Source organism: Hippocampus zosterae, chromosome 14, assembly GCF_025434085.1.
Source record: "Hippocampus zosterae strain Florida chromosome 14, ASM2543408v3, whole genome shotgun sequence".
NCBI lineage: Eukaryota > Metazoa > Chordata > Actinopteri > Syngnathiformes > Syngnathidae > Hippocampus > Hippocampus zosterae.
Window position 1 is genome coordinate 4,331,712 of NC_067464.1, and position 20,953 is coordinate 4,352,664.

The window sequence follows — 20,953 nt, forward strand, 5'->3', positions numbered from 1 at the left end:
ATCACTTAGCACAAGTGAGACAATTTCATCCGGCATGTGAAGAGAATTCAGAACAGTGCTACAATTTAGAATTAATTCCACAACCCATGAAGGAGAGTTAAGTGCGGACATCAAAAAATGGACTCACACCTTCACAGGTCTTTCAATAAAAATTTTATTAGCTGGACATTTACTGCTTGACATTACATAGAGCGCAATCCAGAAAGTTACAAGATTTTAGACAAAAATAGATGATTTGAACAAGGACGAGTAAGCATAAATTAAGTCATTTGTGATACACACACATAGACACGTCAGTAGATTGCACAGTGATGTGATTGGGTCAGACACAGAACAGAAAATGATGATTCTTACTTATTTTTCTCTACTGAAATTCTAGGTGATTCATGGTACAGTAGAGTATAGGTAAGAATAAGCTTGGTGCTTCAGCGATTCTTTTTTTTTGGGGGGGGGGGGTAATTGAGGTTTTAAAATGATTTTTTTTCTGCACTATTTATCCAACCAAAATAAATACCATTCATTAATTAATTCAAAACCTCAATGTCATACTTTAGAATAATGGTGAGGTGCGAAATTAAAAAGTAACATTGTATGCAGTACATCTGGATTTGAGTACCTTTAGATCCTTTAAAAAGACAGAAGACGTGAAACATATTTTCCTTTTTTTTTGTGAGAGTGTGAGTGGAGTTTCACTATGTCATGAAAATCCATGATAGCCACTCATTTGATATCGTTGACATCCATTTTCAGGTCCACATACGAGTACGCAAATTTGTGCACTAGTCAAAAACTGCATGCTACCAGTACTAGTAGTGACGCCAAACAGTTCTACGAATTAACCTGCAGCGTTTCACTGGTACTAGTCGTCGCGTTATTATTTCTGGGGACGAAAGAGCATACTAGTACACGGACATTGGCAGGATATCAAATAAACGGCTGACATTCTCTCGAGGGAGCATCGGTGGATAGATCGCCCTCTGATTTCATTGATATGCTTCAAGTATGCAAAGACAGTAGCCGATTACTTGTGTGTACTATAGTGCAGGTCTCGCTATATTTACTTATTTAAACATTGCTTCCTTCAGTTAGCCCGTATCAAATATTTATAAAATGGCGGGAAACATCATTGGCTCATTTGCACTGGATATACAGTCATCGAATCTTATGTGTTTTCCCCTCCACCTTATCTATTTATTTTTTTGCGGGTAGGGGATGGTTGGAACGTGGGTGACGACTGTGGAGCCAAGTCACGTACGCACCGACACATTCCAGATGGCTCTCCCCTGCCCCCAGGCCGCTCTGGGTCACTTTGGAGTTACCCATGTCCTCCGGTAGTCACTCCATTTTGGATCGCTCCATCTTGGTTTTCAGAATTTCCTGCAAGAACAACTCAGAGTGGTGAGTGATGTCAACGCAGGGAAATAACAGGAGCAGAGAGGGAATTCTGGGATGCTCATTACCTCCTCCTCATCCAGCATTGCGGGGAGAGCTCTGCAGACAGAACGAGCGAAAAATCAAAAGGCAGCCATTTTGTTCGGTTTTCACTCACCGATACCGCTCGTACTTTCGATATTTAAAATGTCATTTATCAAAACCACAAAAAAACAACTTGTGGACAGAGACCAATCTTTCTGGCGCAGGTGATGGTTCACTGATGTATCAAATTGCCATAGAATAGCGCCACCTACCCCAAAGGAGGACTCAATGTCAGATTAATTATTTTTTTGTCTTAACCATCAATGAATGATATCAGCAGCCTTCATACCAACACCTGGTGTCGATACTTGCCATTTAGGGTTTCAACTATTAATATAGCCAATGAAATATGTTTTTGGGGAGGGAGGTGGGGGGCATCTATTACCGGTACTCTTGTTTTTCTATTCACGTCACTAAAGTCACTTTTCCACAATCAAGGGCTTGCACGGTGCATGTAACTTACACATCAGCAACCGTTGTTGGGATGTTCTCCTCAACCCATTTCAGGTCTTCATCCTAGTGTTGAAAATACAACCCCCCCAAAAAGTTTTAAAAAACAGATCAAAAAATGTGCCATATACATCTTGAGATATATATAGTGCTTTCAAAACAGCTGCATGACAGTACTGTACCTCTTTACTCAAGAGCTTCTGAGAGCCGTTGGCATCTGGTTTAGATCCTCTCATTTTCATCCCCTCTTTGGACAGTCAGGAAGAAAAAAAAAAAAAAGCAAACAACATTTTTGATTAAACGACTCAATTAAATACACTTTTCCACCACAAGCGAATGCATTGCGTTGCAGCTGTGTAGCTCTTACCAAAGGCTTCGTTCAACATGGGCTCTTTGACGTCCTCCTCGTCTTCATCCTCATCGTCGATCAGAGGCGAGTGGGAGAACCTGCGGGGAAGTAAGCGGAACAAAAAGGCACGATGATGATGATGATGAGATTTCGTCCGATCGTAAGGAACGGAGATTGTCGGCGACTGGGACCTCTGGTTGTTGGCGGAGGGCCGCAGCAGCACCATGATGACGAGCAGGATAGTGGAGAAGAGCAGACGCCAAAAGGCGTCGTCCACCCATAAATCCCTCCAACTCTGGAAGGCGACAGATTATTTGCGATTCTAGAATGTTCCCCAAAAAAATAACAACAACACCAGTTCGGAGGACTAATACGCACCTTCTGACAGTCCACCAACTTGAAGACTTTTGTGGTCCAGATAATGAAAATGATGGAGGCTGGGGACACATTAGGACAGAAGCAGGTGAGACATGAAAGCGTTTAACATTTTTTAAAATATTTAAATACTGTTCCAGAGTGTTTGTATTGCTGGCAAATGTCAACGCAGGTTGTGCCTCACCCAGCATCGAGAAGATGAGCGTATTGGTAAAGTGCTGGTACAAAGAGAGCTTGACCACATTCCGGCGCAGCTTCAGCAGACGAGTGGTTTGCGACAGGCTGATGAAGATGTGGATGGACGAAAGTTAAGGAGGGCATTGGGGGAGGGGAAAAAAAAAAACGAAACATCATCAATATTCATGTTGAGCGTGGACCCGCTTTTGGGTTTTGATGGGAGGATATCCACCACATGACACAGGAGTCAATGAGGGAGAGACTGAGGTTGGCAACCAGAGCCACCGTGCCGTAGAAACCCTGGAGAGAGAAGATCATTTTGTACCAACAAGACTAAAATACACAAAAAAAAAAGAAATTAAAAGGAGACATTATCAGCAGCTAATGTGAATTTATGCAGCCAATAAGAACGCAGCTCTGCTCAACTTTTGACATGCTGAATTAAAATGTAGTCCAGCCATCACTTGCCGGAAAAGAAACCAAATAAATTATGTCCCAAGGATAGGAACCAAAAGCATCCTTTTGACGTAGATAATAACACAATTTGGAAAATATAAATCCGGAATTCCGATTTGATCGTTTCTGGACTGTAAGTCGACATTCCGTGGGACTGAAATTATGTACCGTACACAAATGAAGTTTGGAAACTTACGCCTGTCACCCTGAGCACACCTTCCACAGATGAGAAAAGCAGGTAAAGCAACCCAACAGCGGCCAGCCGGTGCACCGTGGTACCCAACCTGGGCCTGAACGAGATGCAAATATACAAACTTTGATACGTAGTCATTAGCTGGTTATGTGGTTAGCTCATTACCGGTATTAGTATTATTATTTTTTTGCTGATACAAGAGTCAGGTCAATGAATCGTGTCCATAGTGCAAAATAAAAACAAACTTGTGAGCATAAACTCAACTCTAAAATAAATGTACTGTAAATGATTCTACTAGATTTGTTAGTTTAATATCAGAATTGCCCCAATCAATTTTAATTGACAAAGACGTCAATAATAACACCGTTGGGGTTGTCACATCGTTGTTGTTGTCCGAATCTTACTTGACGATACCGTAACCCAGGCTGACGATGAGCACCAGGATGCGAGCCAGAGATCGCTTCAGCGCAGACAGCAGCTCGGCAAATATCACGGCACCCTCAACTGAAACAGGGAAACATTAGAACACTTGTCAGCAGTGAGTGCCCCCCCCACAAGATAAATCCTCAAATTGATCATCAAACTTTCAGGCCATGCTCCATCCACATGAGATGACGTAACGCCCCTCACACCTCCCCAAAAAAAGCAATTTGGCAACTTGGCAATTTCGAGTCTGTCTAGGAGACCTGCTTTTGATCGGGGGCTCATTTGGGCCATAAATTCTCTCTGAAAATCTTTTTCAAACCAAAATTACCAAATTCTTGTTCAATTTCAGGCATGGGTCCTTAAGACATTTTTGTGTTTCATGTTACACGAAACATGTTCACCCCAATTGAATGTCAATCGCTAATTCTGAACACGAACCCCAAGAGGGTGTGTGCACTTATGCAATTTCATTAGCTCAGATGTTTTTCCAAACTTTTTTCAAGTTTTTGAATTAAGTTGTACATGTTATAGGTCAATGGTAAAAAAAAACCAAAAAAAAACAAAACTGTTTTGAAATGATTTATCTTGGTCTAATTGTTTTGAAATCACAAAAACCTAGCATTTGAACAGGGGTGTGTAGACTTTTTATAATCACTGTATTGATGTGTGATGCGGCAGGCAGAACAATACAACGCTCTTCCACAAGGTGTCAGAAAGTACATAGTAGAATTGTCTGTATATTCACTTTTTGTGACATTTTTGTTTGGTGGTGGTGTGCGAATTGTGTTCCTAATAAGAAAAGGCTCGATATGAAAAACAAACAAACCATAGTCTCCTCGGTAGCGGATGTTCTGGTACTCGGAGTAGAAGACGGCCTTCTCCAGCATGCCCAGGATAATGACTCCTCCGATCCAGAACTGGACCCTGAGCAGGTCTCGCCAGTAGCAAGCGCACCAAAAGAGCCAGAGGGCGCCGAAGAGCACGTAGACGATGCACATGACCATGAAGAACTGCCAAAGACACCCAAATACACTTTTCAAGACCATGAAAAATAAATTTCAGAGATGTGTTTCTAAATACATCATACATGTTTACGATAATTGCTGTAAACATGCACAAAGGCTGAAAACTTTTTTTTGTCTTATTTTTGGAGATAGAGCGTTAAACTGTTTAAGTCCATACCATCATCTGGGGCCAGTCGGCTGGTGAGGAGTAGTCATGTGGTCCCTTCATCTCCACTTTCACTGTGCAAAATGAAAACATGTATTTTTTTCTTGTTGTTATTTTTCAAGGTCAGGCCGCGTCATCCTCCTCACTGGTGAAAGCAAAGTTGAGCTGCTCGGCCGCAAAGTCCTCCTCCTCAACGCCGCGTAAGAGCGGCTGCACCTTGACGATGAACAAGTACGGGCTGTCCCCCCACGCCTTGGCAACGGCGCCCAAGTCCTGCCGCGATCGCAAAAAATGACATCATTTTGGACACAGGAAGTGACACGCGACAAAGAGGCACGTGCGAGAACGTTTCTTACCGGCTTGTCGGGCCAAACAAAGCTCTGATTGGATGCGTCGCTCTGAATGTGGAAAATTGAAGATCAATTTTTAAAACGCAGACTGTTATTTTAGATCAGGCATGTCCAAAGTCCGACCCGGGGGCCAAATCCGGCCCGCGGTCGAATTTCATCCGGCCCTCGGCCCCCGTCATAAAATCAGTGCCGTCTGGCCCGCAGGTTGGGCGCAATGGAACACGTGTTGCATTGACTGAGGTCTTGTAGACTGGTGAGTGATGTTTCATAGAGTACTGCTTCCCTCTAGTGGCTAAATGAGTAATAGCATTCACTAAATGAGTAATAGCATTTAGACACTAGAGGGCATCACTCACGAGTTAACAAGACATCACTCCGTGTTTATATTGACTGATATGCCTTATTTCAAATGATCCTTGCAGTTGTGGATATGTGTATTGCTTGTTCATTTCCCTGTTGTTTGAGTTAAAGGTTTTGTGACTATTTAAAAGTCATGGTGATACATTTTATGTTTCAAATCAATCAATTTGCACTCAGGAGACTTCTGTTTAAGAAAAAGTCAAGTGAATAAGCAGTTGCATGTGATATACCTGTTTCAAATGAACCAAAAGAAATTCTTAAGATTGTTGAAATTAAAATAAAAATGGAAATGTGAAACAGACTGGCTTACTAAAATTTGTTGAACAATATTGTTGTTCAATGTAAAGAATGTCAGCCAAGGTCGGCCCCCCGACATTTTACCACATAAAATCTGGCCCCCTTGGCAAAAAGTTTGGACACCCCTATTTTAGATTAAATCACGAAGGAAGAGGATTTACCTTTGGGCTGGACAGTGGTTGATATGGATTAAAATCTGCATAGTACACCTTGATGGGAGGGACATGAAGGACAGTGTCAAGTCAAGTCAACGGTACTTCTAGAGCACTTTCAAACAGCCATGGCTGCATACAAAGTGCTGTACATGGAGCCATTTAACATGCACAATAAACAGTAAGACAAATCAGTAATAAAGGCGGTAGAAAGCACCAAACAGTAAAACCAAGAACAAATCAAAACAGAGAGAGGGACCAGCAACAGAAATGAAGAATGAATGGGGAGCCACTGAAGGGATGCTAGAGTAGGAGTTATGTGCTCCCTCTTACAAGTACCAGTCAAGAGGCGAGCAGCGGCATTCTGGACCAGCTGACAGTGTGCTTACATTGATATAATAATAATAATAATAATAATAATAATAATAATACATTTTATTTATATACAGTATATACTATTTGCAGTTTATTATTTTTTTTGCATGACACATGTTTTCTGTTGAAGCCACAAATCAAGATAAATGACTGTTGTTCCTTTTTCAAAACACTGGCTGTGTCTGCGACCGTCTACATTGAAATATTCGTTGCATGTAATCTAACAAACTGCTGCCTGTAATCAAATGAGCGGCGTTTTGCCAACCACACAACAGTCGCATGTCAAATGTTCTGTTCGCAACACAAAAGAAAATAAATAGGGAAAATGAAATCAATTCTTCACGCGACGATTGATGAACCTGGTAATAAATTGAAACGCTGCTTGGCATATTCTCGGCACCGACCTTGGGCAAGAAGAGAGCCGAGCAGTTCTCAAAGTAGACGTAGCCCTGACTGTAGAAGCCGCTCCAGTCCTCCTTGAGCATGTGCTCCATGGCGAACATATTGATGGCCTTGCTGTCCTGTGGTGGAAGACACACTCTGAGAAAGGTGGCATGGGTGCCCAACGAGTAAAAGATATGGTGCAGTACTTACGGGCGTGTTGAAGATCTCGTTATAGCACAGGGAAGAACGCAAGTACCAGCTGATGTTGAAGGCCAGGTTTTGATCACATGCGCTGATGTCACCCTGGACTGTCGGAGAGAGAGCAACCAAAAAAAAAAAAGAACACAATTGTAATATCAGGGCTAGGTGACTAAATTGTTTTTAATTGATGAAATCAAGTTTATTTGTCAGGGAGATTTGAAGGCAATAATGGGGTTACTTGCGCTGAACTTTACCAAACAAATGGTGCTGCGGTTACTGTATACTTTTAGAATCATCTGTTCTACTGTTTATCCCATTTTTATTAACTAGTGTCTGTAACTTCATGGGTGAACGGCTGTGAAAGGTGGGGCCGAGCCTGGTGAGTCACGTGGGTGTCAGCGATTGAAACTATTCTACACCACTTGCAGTAAGTAGCGTTACAATGTGTTCATGTTCGGCAAAGGATACTGTATTATTAACTCCCAAAGACGTTTTTAAACGTCTTTTCAGACTTGGTCCAGAATTGGCTGGTACTGAATGAGTTAATTCAGACATTGTGAGTCTTTTATGGACTCCTCCTTACTCACTGCCATCGCGCCAACTAATTCTTGAATTAATTCCACAATGGGGTGTTTGCTACCGCAGTAAAATTAATCCACATGCAAAAATTAACCTTGCAAAAGCTTTGAGTAGAGAATTTGGTTCAACCTTTTTCCCCTTATCAAATTATTCAATGAGTCGTCGTTGGACAGCTGCTTTCACAGAGAAGTGTCAATTGTGAAACTTTAAACCTGCATCACTACTCACATTTCATGAAGACAGTGGTGTTGGCGTACAGCGTCTTCCGGAAGACGGCATGCTGTGTCTGAAAACAAACAATTCAGTTAACTGTTTCCCTTCTACTAAGTAGCAGTATTTTTCAAGAAATCCTGTATCAGTATTTTTTTTACGTTTTTTGTTGTTGTAATTTTAGAAAAGTTGTTTTATTTATTCACCTTACCTTTAAATGTTTACGTTGTCTGTCAATATGTTTAATGTTGTCAATGTATGGTAATTGTAGTAAATGCGTTTCCTCCGCTCTGCTTCTGAATGTTGTATTTGTTCTTGCTTTTCGGTGTGTCTTTGCTTGTGTGCCTTGTGAATGATATCCATCCACAATTCACCTGAACCGCTTTACATGTACTCTCAATGTACTATATAAATAAAGCTCTACATATAAAGTTCTTTTAACCAGCGCCTTTTCTTTATCACAACAGTGTACTATTACACAGTATCGAGGATCTCGAATAAGTACTCAAATTGCTTTAAATACGTCAGTTTGTTTTGACAGTCAGACAGCCAGCCGGCTAACTAGCTGCCGAGCTAGCTAACAGCTAACAGCGCTTTTTTTAAACTCTTCGGCAAAACGCGGCAAGCAAAAACGGGGACACTGACCGAGTTGACGTCCACGTTCCACACGGACACCTCGGCCGTTTTGCCAGGACTTAAAGCCGCTGCGAGAAACAAGAAAAGGCGCAACGACCACTCTGCGTTGCTTGGCATCTTGGTGTCTTCGAGTTTCTGCGCGGAAGCATCCGCCTCCTCCCCCGTCGCGGATCCGGATAGGTGACATGTTATAGTGTCGTCAAATGTCTTCACACTAGAGGGCGACAGATGACGAATAAAGAAGAGCTGCATTTACCGGTCGGTACACTCAGTACATTAATATGTCGGACATCATCATTATGAACATTACCATTATGCATTAGATAGAAAAAGTAGTCACATACTGCTAAAATTTCAATCTGGTATATGTCTTTGGCTGCACTTTGGTTTTCCCAACGATAGCTTGCCTATATTTGGAAGTGCCTGCGTAAGGCAGCCTAATCGGAAGTAACAGGGATGATCGGTCTATTGCTGTTAGCGCTCCGATATCACTCTGCCAGCCCCTTGCGTATTGGATGCACACACACATAAGAAATGTACAGTATTTAATTTTTTTTAAATCAGGGAACGGTGGATCAATGGGTGTTGAACACAGACGTGGTCCGAAACACGATTCGCAGGGGTTAACTGTACTAAATAACAGTACTAAATTGGTAGTCAAGGAAGGAAGTCCAATGAATTGGATCGCAGCACTGAATCATTGCACATAGTGTTCAGTGCCCAATTGAATTATATTATGAGTTCATGTTTTGTTTTAAAATATATTATACAGAGCTATTTTTCCTTATTAAAAACGAAAAACAACATTTAATGTTTGGGTGGAGTGAAGCAGATTATTTGCATTTTTTTGGTATCACGTTCACAGAACTCATTAAACTGATATTTTAAGGCACCACTGTAGTTGTATCTAAGGTATAATTAAGTCGCCAACAGTAGTCATGACACGTTCACTTGAAATGTAAAAAAAAAAAAACAAACCTACAGATTAGCTCTTGTTTTGAAATACAAAACCAGAAATTGAGTGACGAGTCGTGATAGTTTAGCTTGACGGTTTCAAATCTTGCAGTATAAAAATATCACACACGTGAACTTGCGGGTCACTCTTTCGTGTTGATCTGACGGGAAGCTGTGTCACCTACATCTTTTGCTCTTCTTCTGTGTTCGACATGGTGGACGTGAAACAGCCCATTCCGGGGTAATCATTTTGACTTTTTACTATTAGTATGTTTAATTGGTTGGTTGGTTTATTTTTTGGTAAATAAAAATTTACGGGCGTCCTACAATGACACGTTCTGCATATTATTCAAATTACATTACTATATACAGTATATAATTATTGTGTATACTGTATGTACATTGGGTTTTTGTTATTGGTGTTCCACAGTGGTGTGCCTGGTGGTGATGGCAAGCACAAGTATAAGAAAAGTGGGCAGGTCGCCTTTTACAGGTGTGTCACTTCATCATGGTTCTAAATTGTATTTATTTGCATTGAATTTGCACATTTTGTTGACTTACCTAATTCAAACTTTATCCACCTTTGCTGCCTTGAAATTCTGCGTTCACCGATTTTTTTTTTACAGTGTAACAATGGAAATATGTATTGAATAACAGATTTTTTTGTTCAACATAAAACGTATTAACACACACGTCATTTTTTAAATTTCACCGCATTTACTTTTCAACTAATGGAATGTGAACATAAACATTTCTGGTTTTAATTTGTTTGAGGTTGTAAAAAAATATATTTTTATGTTTATTTATATTGTACTAACATGGTTTTTGCTGTTTTATTTTAGTTCTTTTTTGAAATATTATAATACAGACTAATCAGTCTGTTTTTAATTTACATTTCATACAATAAATCTCATGTCACTCGTAATTTTTGCTAGACGGCAGATGAAGGGTCCCACAATGCAGTATGAGGCCCTTTTCCATACAATTTTCCTCAGTGAAAAAGGAGTCCACTTCGAGTTGTTGGAACCACACTTAGAGGTATGAAATCCACCATCTTTCAAAAAATCTAGCATAAATTAAAAAAAAAAAAGAAATAGCCCAACTCATGTTGCACCTGGAGTGTGTGAGCTCAGCAAAAGCTCCGTCATTTCGCAACAGTGAAGGAATGTAGCCCATCAATATTTGACTTTTTTTTTTTTTTGCTTGTTTATTTTCCCTACAGAGCAAACTGCTTGTGTGCCTGTCGCCCTGCAAAAACAACATAATCAGGATTGTCATCGACGAACTGCTTCCCATCAAATCGCGCTACAGGGTCCAGGATGTGCTCACCAAGGAGCCGCAGTGTGAAAAGTGAGGCCTGGGCTCACAGAGACTCATCATATGCGGCGGCCTCAGAATAGACCCGCTTTTAAAATTGGTCCGATTTAAAGATTAAAAACCAAGATGCTTGTCACCACATACTCGCTCACGTGCCTTTTTGACGTTACATCAATTTGATATTATCGCATACCTATTTGTTGGTATCCTACAAGTCCGTGAACTTATCTAGTCTTCTATTGATGTCCTGGGCAGGGTGAGACTGGAGCAGCAGCAGGATGACTCAGTGATGCTCGCCTGGGCCTCGGGGCTTTACAGTTGTCGCGTGTGGCGCCAACCTTTCCGCATGGTGCTCCTGTGCGAGGACCAAGAGTTGGTGACCTTCAATGCGGAAAGCAAGCTGTGGTTTGAGAATCTGCGAGAATGTCCCTTGGAGTGAGTGTCTCATTTACATGGCGTGTAACATTGAGGTACAGTATTAAATATTATAGACAATTTCTTTTTTTTTTTTTTTTCCAGGGACAAGGAAGAAAAAAAAGACGTCAGTGTAGGACACGCAACAACAACCAATTGCTTTATGATTCTTTTATAATGATTGTCTCCCTTTTTTCCTCACAGCCGGAAGAAGACAACCTGTGGAGAGAGACATTCAGGACCTTTGTGGACATCAAAGCCAACGGTTTGGGTTCACCACAGTCCTCATGCTAATGATGACATGATATCATTAGGGAATAATTATAAAAGGTGTTCCTGGAGACGAAAAAAACGGCAGTGCAAATATTTGGATACTTGTCTTGACGTTTTTCAAATTTGCACTGTTGTGTTTGACGTTAATTGAATAAACATGGTTGAATGGAGTGCAGACGCAGCGCAGACGCCGTGGGTTCCATTCGGGCTCCGGCGTGGGTGTGTAGAGTTTGCATGTTCTCCCCGTGCCTACGTGGGATTTCTCGGGGTACTCCGGTTTCACCCACATTCCAAAAAAAAAAAAACATGTACGGCAGACTGTACCCCGCCTACTGTCTGAAGACAGCTGGTATAGGCTCCGCCCCCCGCGACCCTCATGAGGATAAAGCGGATCAGAAATTGAATGGATGGATACGTAATGAATGTTTTCTTGGTTTCTTAATACTGACGAAGTTGAAGAAGCTAAGTGCGCTGCCGTGTGTTTTACTGCGCAGGACCCAGTAGCATTGGCGCTGACTTGCGTCTCCATGGATTCCAGAATGTGTTTGGGGTGCCAGAACACCCCGACACTCTCCGCTTGGCAGACACCAGGTCGGTGAATAACGAAATAATGTCACCTCCCGTGTTTGCCAGCAGGGGGCGGGCTTTCTGCCCGCCGTTTACACACCTGTCACCCATTTGGGAGTAATTGCTCAGCCTTTATTTGGACGCTCTGGCAGTCTACTCACTGCCGGAGAATTCCACGCCGCGCCAATATTCTCTGGCTCAAATTACTATTTGGATTATTTGTTGCCTCTTAGCCTTGTGGCTGTTATTACGCGCCATTATTCCTATTACGTACGAAATTTATATAATCGTCTAATCAGACCTTCCTTGCCATTTGTTTTCCGCAAGCGTTTTCTGTTGTTCCCTTTATTCTATCCCTGGTCCTTATTTTGACCAGCTTTTTTTGTTATTCTCCCTGTCGGGTATTTTGTGTTCGTCATTAAAGACTTCTTTTGTTCTCTGACAAAATCTCTTTTATGTCTGCTATTTCGGGGATTCACCTTTCAGTTATTTTGTTGTGCACGAAGCAATAATTCAATCGCTTCGGGCACAACGTGACAAATAAATCCTTCTCCCCGACATTCTGTCCTGTTCTTGCCTCATTGGATTTGTTTTGACATGTAGGATTTGTCATTCTTTCACTCTGACTTTTCCGAGAGTAACCCCCAAATAAATAGTTTGCCTATGGTCAGATCAAATTTTCAACAATCACGTTGGACCAGCTGCCCTAAAAAAGCGGGATCATCAATCAAGTGTTTGCTCCATTGTCCCCCCTAACCCCCCAACCCCCTGCAGAAATGACGAACCGTACCGACTGTACAACCTGGACGTGTTCGCCTGCGAGATGAACAGCCATCTGGGCATATATGGCAGCGTCCCGTTCGCGGTGGCTCACAAGCAGGACCGAACTCTGGGAGTCTTTTGGCTCAATGCCTCGGACTCGTTTGTGCATGTCAACTACAGCCAGGTACTGCTGATCCAATCCAAGATTTTCGTCTGTAGTCCGAGTTCCTGGTCCTCTAGCTGTTTCTGGTTCTGAATCCTCTTTAGATGTAAGTTCGGAGACCGTCGTCTTGTTTTATCCTCCTGTCCGAAATCCTAGTCTTTAGTCCAAAAATCCTCATCTTAGTCATAGTCCAGTTTTGGTCATGAGTACTATCGTAGTCATTCGTGCTGTTTTAGTTTTTAGGAAAAAGTCCAACTTTATTTTTTTTTTGTTCTATGTCCCTAGTCCTTATTCCCTTTTGGACTGTCTTAGTCTTGATGTCCTAGTCTTTGCTCCTAAGTATGTAGTTCTGAGTTCCGTCGCTCTAAGTCTTGAGTGTTGTTTTTCAGTGTACCCGAGTCTTTATTATCCAGTCCCAGTTTTTGGTGAAAAATCATAGTTCTGTTTTGGTGGTAGTCCTCTTGCAAAAGCAATTAAGTCTTGCTCAGTGCTGTCTCAAAGATGTTCTGATGGATAATTCTCTTTTTTTTGGGGGTGGGGTGGGGGACTTCCACCAGGAAGACAGCCTGCCGCCCCACACCGACATCCACTGGCTCTCCGAGAGCGGCGTGATAGACTGCATGGTTCTGCTGGGCCCGAGTCCGGCACAGATGTACCGCCAGTACGCTGAGCTGACGGGTATGTGAAGCGACAGATCACACCCGCCGTTTTCCTAGATGTAAACGTCACAGCCATAAAGCAGACACCCTGCCCCCCCCCCCCCCCAAAAAAAGTCTCTCTCTAGTGAATGACACAGCCTGATACTCCCTCCAGGGTACCATGCCCTCCCGCCTCTGTTCTCCCTGGGTTACCACCATTCGCGCTGGGACGATGACACCCAAGAGGCCGTGGCAGAGGTGGACGACAAGTTTGACCACCACCGCATCCCGTACGATGTCATGTGGCTGGATATTGAACACACGCGCGGGAAGCGCTTCTTCACCTGGAACCCCGAACTGTTTCCTGACCCGGCTAGGCTGCAGCGCCAGCTGGAGCAGAAGAACAGGAAGGTCCGGCACCTGTGTTCTGTCTTTAGTTCTCTGTCATTATATTTTATTGGCCTTTCTGAGTTTTGAGTACCACGTCCCAGTCTTTAGCCCTTTGTCCTAGTCTGTCAGTCTTGTATAATTGCTAGACCCCTCCTTAGCCTTTTGTTCTAAATCTTAGTCTTCAGACCTTAGTATATATAGTCTTTAGCCCTTTGTCCTAGTCTGTCAGTCTTGTATAGTTGCTAGACCCCTCCTTAGCCTTTTGTTCTAAATCTTAGTCTTCAGACCTAAGTATATATAGTCTTGGTCATATCTGAATCTTTAGCACTAGTCCCAAATCCGATTACTTAGTTCTATTCTGTTGTTACAAAGTCCCAGAGTCTTGAGTCCAAAGACCTCGTCCTCGTTCATGTGAAATCCTTCTTATGTCCCGTTTTATTCTTTAGTTCGAAGGTTTTTTCTACTCAACCCAGCCATTTTGTCTTCTGATTTCAGTTGGTGGTTATCATTAATCCGCCTATCATGATCGATCCCGAGTGGTCGCTGTACCGCGAGGGGCTAGACGGAGAGCTTTTCGTCATGGACAGACAGGGGCAGACATTCACGGGCACGTCCTGGGCGGGCGACTCGCATTATCCGGACTTTAGCAACCCGCGTACCCGGGCCTGGTACGGCAAGTGCTTTTCCCTGGATCGGTACAAGGTTAGTGTGAAAATGATCTTTCGTCCCACGAATCACATTTAAGCTTTCAACCTGGGCACCTATCTCGTCAATTAAGACCTCGTATGATGATGATGTGATACCATTGGTGTGAAAAAGAGGATCTTTTGCCCCACTTCTGACAACCAATTTGGCCATATATCAAATTAAAACCCTCGATGAGGGCTTTTCATCCACATAACTTCATTGCCAATAAGACCTCATATGTTGACGTAATGTAATGACGACGTACAGTATTAGTCATCAGCAAGCTCTTCAGAAGCTGAATAGCAATCTTGATCATTTGAATCAGGCGGATTAAGGCGGCATGAAAAAAAACCCCATCTCGGATACCGGCCTTCAACAACCGCAGTTGCCCACCGCGATCTAACCAGGAGTGTCAAGACTGTCTTTCGTCCCATTTCTTCACACTAATTTGTCGTAGTAATTGCTGGCAACGCTAAGCCAAACATCAAATATTTAATATGTTAATGTTTCATAAAATGAAGGTCATTTTATGATTTTTTTGGGGGGGATGTGTTTCATGACCCAGGGCTCAACGCCATTGTTGCACGTGTGGGCTGACATGAACGAACCCACAGTGTTCTCCGGGCCCGAGTTGACGATGCCTAAAGATGCACTTCATTATGGGGGCTGGGAACACCGCGACTTGCATAACATGTACAGCTTTTACCAGGTGAGAAGTAGTATTTGAACAAATATTGACTTGACCGGAATGTTTGAACTAAAAAAAAAAAAAAAAACTGGCAGAATGTGATGACGCCTGAAGCGCTTAGCAAACATTGTAATACACATCAGTAAATATCAGTGAGCCAACAACCATCCGTGGATCAATCATCCATCCGTTTTCTCAGGTCGCGGGGCGTGCTGGAGCCAAAAAAAAAAAATCAGAAGCTAACATTGGTCTTCCTTAGCTCCAACGATAGAGATAACAACGGAAGCTAACAATAGACGCTGTTGTTGAAACTAACATTGGCGAGCTAACATTGGAGAGCTAACATTAAAGCTAACGTTGGAGCAAACGCTGGAGGCTAATGTTGGTTCCTCATTAGTTCTAATGTTAGTCTTGAATGTGAAGATAAACTGTGGCTAACATGAGTGTGTGCACCGTGTTTTACTGTTATTACATTTAAAAGTGATTTAAGTGTGTGGCGGGGCTAAAACAATTTTTAAAAATTTTTATGGGCTCGCATCATCGCAGTTATTCACAGATGGGTCCCCTGCGATTTCACCAAATTAAAATATATTTTAAAAATTAGATTTAAAAAAACGAATACAATCGTGCGTAACTTTTTAAGTGTGTTTTCTAAATTAAAAGGAAAGCAAGGTTGATCCATGTACAGCACCACACTTTAAAATTTGATGTGATCCTTTCATCTCTCTAAGCAAATGGCATTAGTGGACAGCCTGGTGACCCGCTCCGGTGGCACCGAGAGACCTTTCATCCTGTCTCGGGCCTTCTTTGCCGGGACTCAGAGACTAGGTACGCGGATCAACTTTGAATTCGGTTGCGAAACGCAAACCTGAACCCCGAGTGTTTCTCATGCAGCAGCCGTGTGGACCGGCGACAATCTCTCTACTTGGGAGTACCTGAAGATCTCCATCCCCATGTGTCTGTCCATGTGTGTAACGGCCCTCTCGTTTTGCGGAGGTGAGTCCAAAAAAAATAAAAAAATGTAAACAGCTCTCCGTTGACAAAATGGTAGTTGAGACGATTAGAAAACGGAGGTCCTATTAGATAATGCGTGAAGTCACTTACGTGGAAGGTACCAGAAGATAAGCAGAACCTTGACGTGATCGATCTAATGATGGAGCCTTGATTAGGCGTTTCCATCCATGTCCCGTGTTGTCCTGCGGCTTTCAGCCGACATCGGTGGGTTCATCCCGGAGCCGAGCCCCGAGTTGCTGATCCGCTGGTACCAAGCCGCCTGCCTGCAGCCCTTCTTCCGAGGTCACTCGTCGATGAACACAGTGCGCCGGGAGCCCTGGCTGTTTGAGAAAAATGTGACCGACGCCATCCGAAGTGTCATCGAAGAACGGTACGATAGCATGATCCTTTGCCTCGACTTGCATTCGCCTCATTGAAGAAATAATTCCAAAATAACAAGCGTCTGGATTCTCAGGTACCGCTTGCTACCTTACTGGTACACCGTCTTCTACCGGGCTCACGTCGACGGCTTGCCCGTACTCAGGTCGGTGTCTGCTGCTCGCTAGATATGATACGAACATTTTATTGGGTTGTTCCTCCGTATTTTAGCATTCAACAGACTTGGAGTCATTTAGTTCTCGAACAGAGACACTAGTTCACTTTCAAGTGGTTCTGTTTTGATTGGCATTTTGGGTCCATCCATTTTTTTTAAGGCTGAACAAGTCTGTTGAGCGTTACGGGCTCATCAATTGGTTCTGAAATGTAAATAAAACTACACCTGTGATGTTTTGAGTAGCATTTTGTGCGTTAGTTGTAAATAAGTTGTCACGTTGTGCCCGAAGCGATAGAATGATCGCTCCGTGCACAACAGAATAAGGAAGTGGATCCCCGAAATAGCAGACACAGAAGAGGTTTGTCAAATAACAAAAGGAGTCTTTAATAACGAACACAAAATAACCCGCCAGGGAGAATAACAAAAAGCGCTGGTCAAAATAGGGACCAGGGATAACATAAAAAGAACAGAAAACGCTTGCGGAAAAAGATAGCAAGGAGGGTCAGATTAGATAATGAATATAAATTTCACTCGCAAGAGGAACAACGACGCGCAATAACAGCCACAAGGCTAAGAGGCAATGAATCAATACGAGTAGGAATTGGGCGAGAGAAATTTTGGCACGGCGTGGAATTCTCCGGCAGTGAGTAGACTGCCAGAGCGTCCAAATAAAGGCTGAGCAATTACTCCGCAATGGGTGACAGGTGTGTAAACGGCGGGCAGAAAGCCCGCCCCCTGCTGGCAACCCCGGGACGTGACATAAGTTAGTCGTCACCATCATATAAACTTTTCGAACTATAATTCACTTTATCACCATCTAGTCAGTCAGCACGAAACAATCAATCCTGAAACGCGAAAAACAAAAGTCATTAAAGTACTTAACCGCAAAATCATTTCACTAAAACAAAGTAGACAAACAAACAAGACATCCCTTTGCAGCTTGTGAGCCACAACTAAGATCCAGCCAATGGAACACACACACACACACACACACACACACACAAAAATCATTCTGTGCGTGGTGGTTGATGCCACCTGCAGGCCTGATCAGTCCATGCCGACTGTCCATCTATCCATTATCCAAATTGCTTATCCTCGCAAGGGCATGCTGGAATCTACCCAAGCTGTCTTCAGCATCATTTTAAATGTATGGAATCTTATTTGCCTTTGCGGTTGTTCCTAAAGTGGTGCCCCTTATGTTCAGGCCTCTGTGGCTCGAGTTCCCTGAGGAGAAGAGCATCTTCAGTGTGGACCACCAGTACATGATCGGTAATGTCACGTTAAATTTTGCTATTTAATTTTTTTTTTTTTAACCCAGACCACATTTGTTCTATTCATTTATCTGAATATTGAACGCAGGAGACGCACTGATGGCGTGTCCCGTCACGGAATCCGGAGTTGCGGAACTGGAAGTCATATTTCCCGGGGCGGAGCAGGTAGCGTAAATATTGATTCAAGAGGTTAGAACTGTTGAATATATTGGTTGTTCCTGTATTTTAGCTTTGGTACGATGTGAAATCGGCAGAGGTGCACCACGGGGGAGGGACTCTGAGTTTGCCTGTAACCTTGGAAACGGTAAATGACTTTGAACTTTGACTCGAACAGCTAGCACGACAGACGTACGTCATGTTACCTTACTGTAAATCTTGGGGGGGGGTGTCCCCCAAACTACGGCCCGTCAGCGCATTTGGCCCGGCCCTCTAACCCTCCTGTTGTCTTCGGGTCAAAATGACCCATCACTGTGTTAAAAACGCCCCAAAACCCCCCTAACTGCAAACAGCGGTGTCTACAAGCCTACTGGAACCTACAAAAGGATTATAAGGAAGGAACACGAGAACTTTAAGAGACTGCTCATATGTGTCAGAGAGGTTCTGCTCTGACAACTGAGCTGAACTTTTATCTGTTAAGATAATGTTCCATGGCTTTTTTTTCTATGAAGAACCCAGAGAGATTTATTTAGTTATTATTTATTTCCTGTTTTTTTTCTGTGAAGAACTCTGAGGGGGTTATTTAGTTATTATTTATTTCATTAATAGTGTTATTATTTGGGGGCGGCCCGGTAGTCCAGTGGTTAGCACGTGGGCTTCACAGTGCAGAGGTACCGGGTTCGATTCCAGCTCCGGCCTCCCTGTGTGGAGCTTACATGTTCTCCCCGGGCCTGCGTGGGTTTTCTCCGGGTGCTCCGGTTTCCTCCCACGTTCCAAAAACATGCGTGGCAGGCTGATTGGACGCTCTAAATTGTCACTAGGTGTGAGTGTGGTTGCGAATGGTTGTTCGTCTCTGTGTGCCCTGCGATTGGCTGGCAACCGATTCAGGGTGTCCCCCGCCTACTGCCCGAAGACAGCTGGGATAGGCTCCAGCAGCCCCCGCAACCCTAGTGAGGATCAAGCGGCTTGGAAGATGAATGAATGTTATTATTTGTTTCCTGACTTTTTTTCTTTTAAGAACCTGGAAAGGGTTATTTGGTTATGCGTGGCTTTCTGGAAAACAAAAATTTTTAAGCTCCCCTACGATCGTCACACTTTTTCTTAGAAACTGACACCGGCCCCCCATCAGAGAAGGGAAAAGTTATGTGGCCCTCACAGGAAAAAAGTTTGGGGACCCACTGCTGTAAATACTTCCAAGGGCTACCTAACCATTGGAGTGAACAAACGTGCGCATTTCATGCAATGTCGTCAGATTCCGCTGTACCAGCGAGGCGGTACGGTGGTGTGCCGCGCCGTAGCGGTTGGGACTTGCACCGCCGACCTCCAGAAGACGCCGCTCGCCGTGACAGTGGCTCTGGATGCTCAGGTGAGAGGAGCAAAGTGAACTGGACAGTCGCAGCATGGCGGCTTGTTTCAGAGCTGCGTTTTTTTGCGGCAACCTCCGTTTCTTTCTGTCCAATCTACAACAGGGTGTCGCCAACGGTGAGGTGTACCTGGATGATGGCCACACCTTCTCGTACCGTGACAAGGGGGAGTTCTGCCTACGCTCCTTCCACATGATGGCAGGACGCCTGCAGTGCCGGTGAATTCTCCTTCCGACCCCATTCTTTGTTCTATATTCATCACGGACATCTCAACCCTGTCACTCGGCAGCGCCGCCAGCGAAGCGGGAAGCTACAAGTGCGGCATCGCGGTGAGCTCAGTGGAGGTCTTGGGATTGCGGGGCCAGCCGTCAGCAGTGCGGATCTACACATCGGGGGCGGCCGAGGGCGTCTCAGTGGAGTATGAGTACAACCCGGAGCGGCGCTCGCTCACCGTCGGCGAGTTGGAACTCGGCGTCGAGGACGACTGGGACATCCAGATATGTTGAGTTTCTGTCACAGCATACGGCTGACCATTTGGAAGATTTGATTGATTGAATTGAATTATAGATTGCTCCGAAAATAAATCAAATACTTAAGATGAAAAGAAAAATTGTGCTGTCTTTATTAAATGGATGTTAGGGGTGTGTCGCTCCAATAAAAGACGTATTAGATGCCTTTTTTTTTGGAAGAAATCTGGCGGAGCGGTGGAGGACCGCCGTGCTCCAAACGGGTTCTTGCTGAGAACGCTCGACGCTGAGCTCCAATTGAGAGGCGCTTGAATGCCTTCTGCTGAGGCAGGGCATCCAGCGGCCATGCTTTGGATGGCCTGCGGCATGGCCCGCTGGCCTTTGTGTCACCCACCAATGACGACCGCGCCATTGTGTGTCGGCCCCAATGGTCACCACACACACACACACACATACACACATGCACAAAGTATGTGTGTGTTACGTGCCATTTCTGTGCATGTATGTTGGCTGAATTTACTTTTTCTGAGCGTTCCGAGGGGGAAGCTGCATCACCGCCACGCAGGGCCAATCGGGCACCCGTTCTTTGGATTGATGCCAGCGTGTCCAGCTTGGCGACTTTAGTCCAAGTGGCAACTTTGGGAAGAAAAAAAAACAACTAAACACAAGCTTTTTCTCTC

The 20,953-nt window shown here is 43.7% G+C and overlaps 2 protein-coding genes across 3 annotated transcripts; one reads left to right on the top strand and one right to left on the bottom strand.

Moving 5' to 3' along the window:
- Positions 1-130: 130 nt before the first annotated feature.
- LOC127615058 (transmembrane protein 87A-like) lies at positions 131-8,883 on the bottom strand. Its single transcript, XM_052086585.1, is given in 22 exon segments — positions 131-1,377; positions 1,461-1,491; positions 1,940-1,992; positions 2,109-2,173; positions 2,294-2,373; positions 2,467-2,570; positions 2,654-2,712; positions 2,835-2,941; positions 3,054-3,127; positions 3,480-3,573; positions 3,881-3,980; positions 4,729-4,912; positions 5,085-5,146; positions 5,219-5,345; positions 5,429-5,470; positions 6,241-6,288; positions 7,011-7,127; positions 7,201-7,298; positions 7,999-8,056; positions 8,626-8,757; positions 8,759-8,806; positions 8,809-8,883. Coding segments are annotated over 22 exon segments (1,785 nt in total). The 5' UTR covers positions 8,869-8,883; the 3' UTR covers positions 131-1,335.
- A 779-nt stretch (positions 8,884-9,662) lies between these two features.
- On the top strand, positions 9,663-20,913 carry ganc (glucosidase, alpha; neutral C). 2 transcript variants are annotated; one of them, XM_052086574.1, is made up of 23 exons: positions 9,663-9,811; positions 10,001-10,063; positions 10,506-10,608; positions 10,793-10,920; positions 11,143-11,322; positions 11,407-11,434; positions 11,506-11,566; positions 12,069-12,165; positions 12,916-13,087; positions 13,624-13,744; positions 13,880-14,115; positions 14,590-14,796; positions 15,347-15,490; positions 16,201-16,297; positions 16,364-16,465; positions 16,679-16,853; positions 16,938-17,006; positions 18,220-18,284; positions 18,375-18,451; positions 18,516-18,590; positions 19,695-19,808; positions 19,912-20,024; positions 20,096-20,913. In XM_052086574.1, exons 1-23 carry the CDS (start codon positions 9,783-9,785, stop codon positions 20,310-20,312), a joined length of 2,673 nt encoding a protein of 890 aa, XP_051942534.1. In that variant the 5' UTR covers positions 9,663-9,782; the 3' UTR covers positions 20,313-20,913. The 2 variants fall into 2 exon arrangements, with proteins under 2 accessions (XP_051942534.1, XP_051942535.1); XM_052086575.1 differs by having other exon boundaries at positions 9,664-9,811; positions 11,407-11,428.
- Positions 20,914-20,953: the final 40 nt, after the last annotated feature.

Excerpts from the sequence above, each read along its gene's own strand:
- ganc (XM_052086574.1), top strand. The coding sequence starts at position 9,783 with ATGGTGGACGTGAAACAGCCCATTCCGGG. Across the intron at positions 13,745-13,879 it reads CCAGTACGCTGAGCTGACGG|GGTACCATGCCCTCCCGCCT; the intron begins GTATGTGAAGCG and ends TACTCCCTCCAG. Across the intron at positions 14,116-14,589 it reads TGGAGCAGAAGAACAGGAAG|TTGGTGGTTATCATTAATCC; the intron begins GTCCGGCACCTG and ends TTCTGATTTCAG.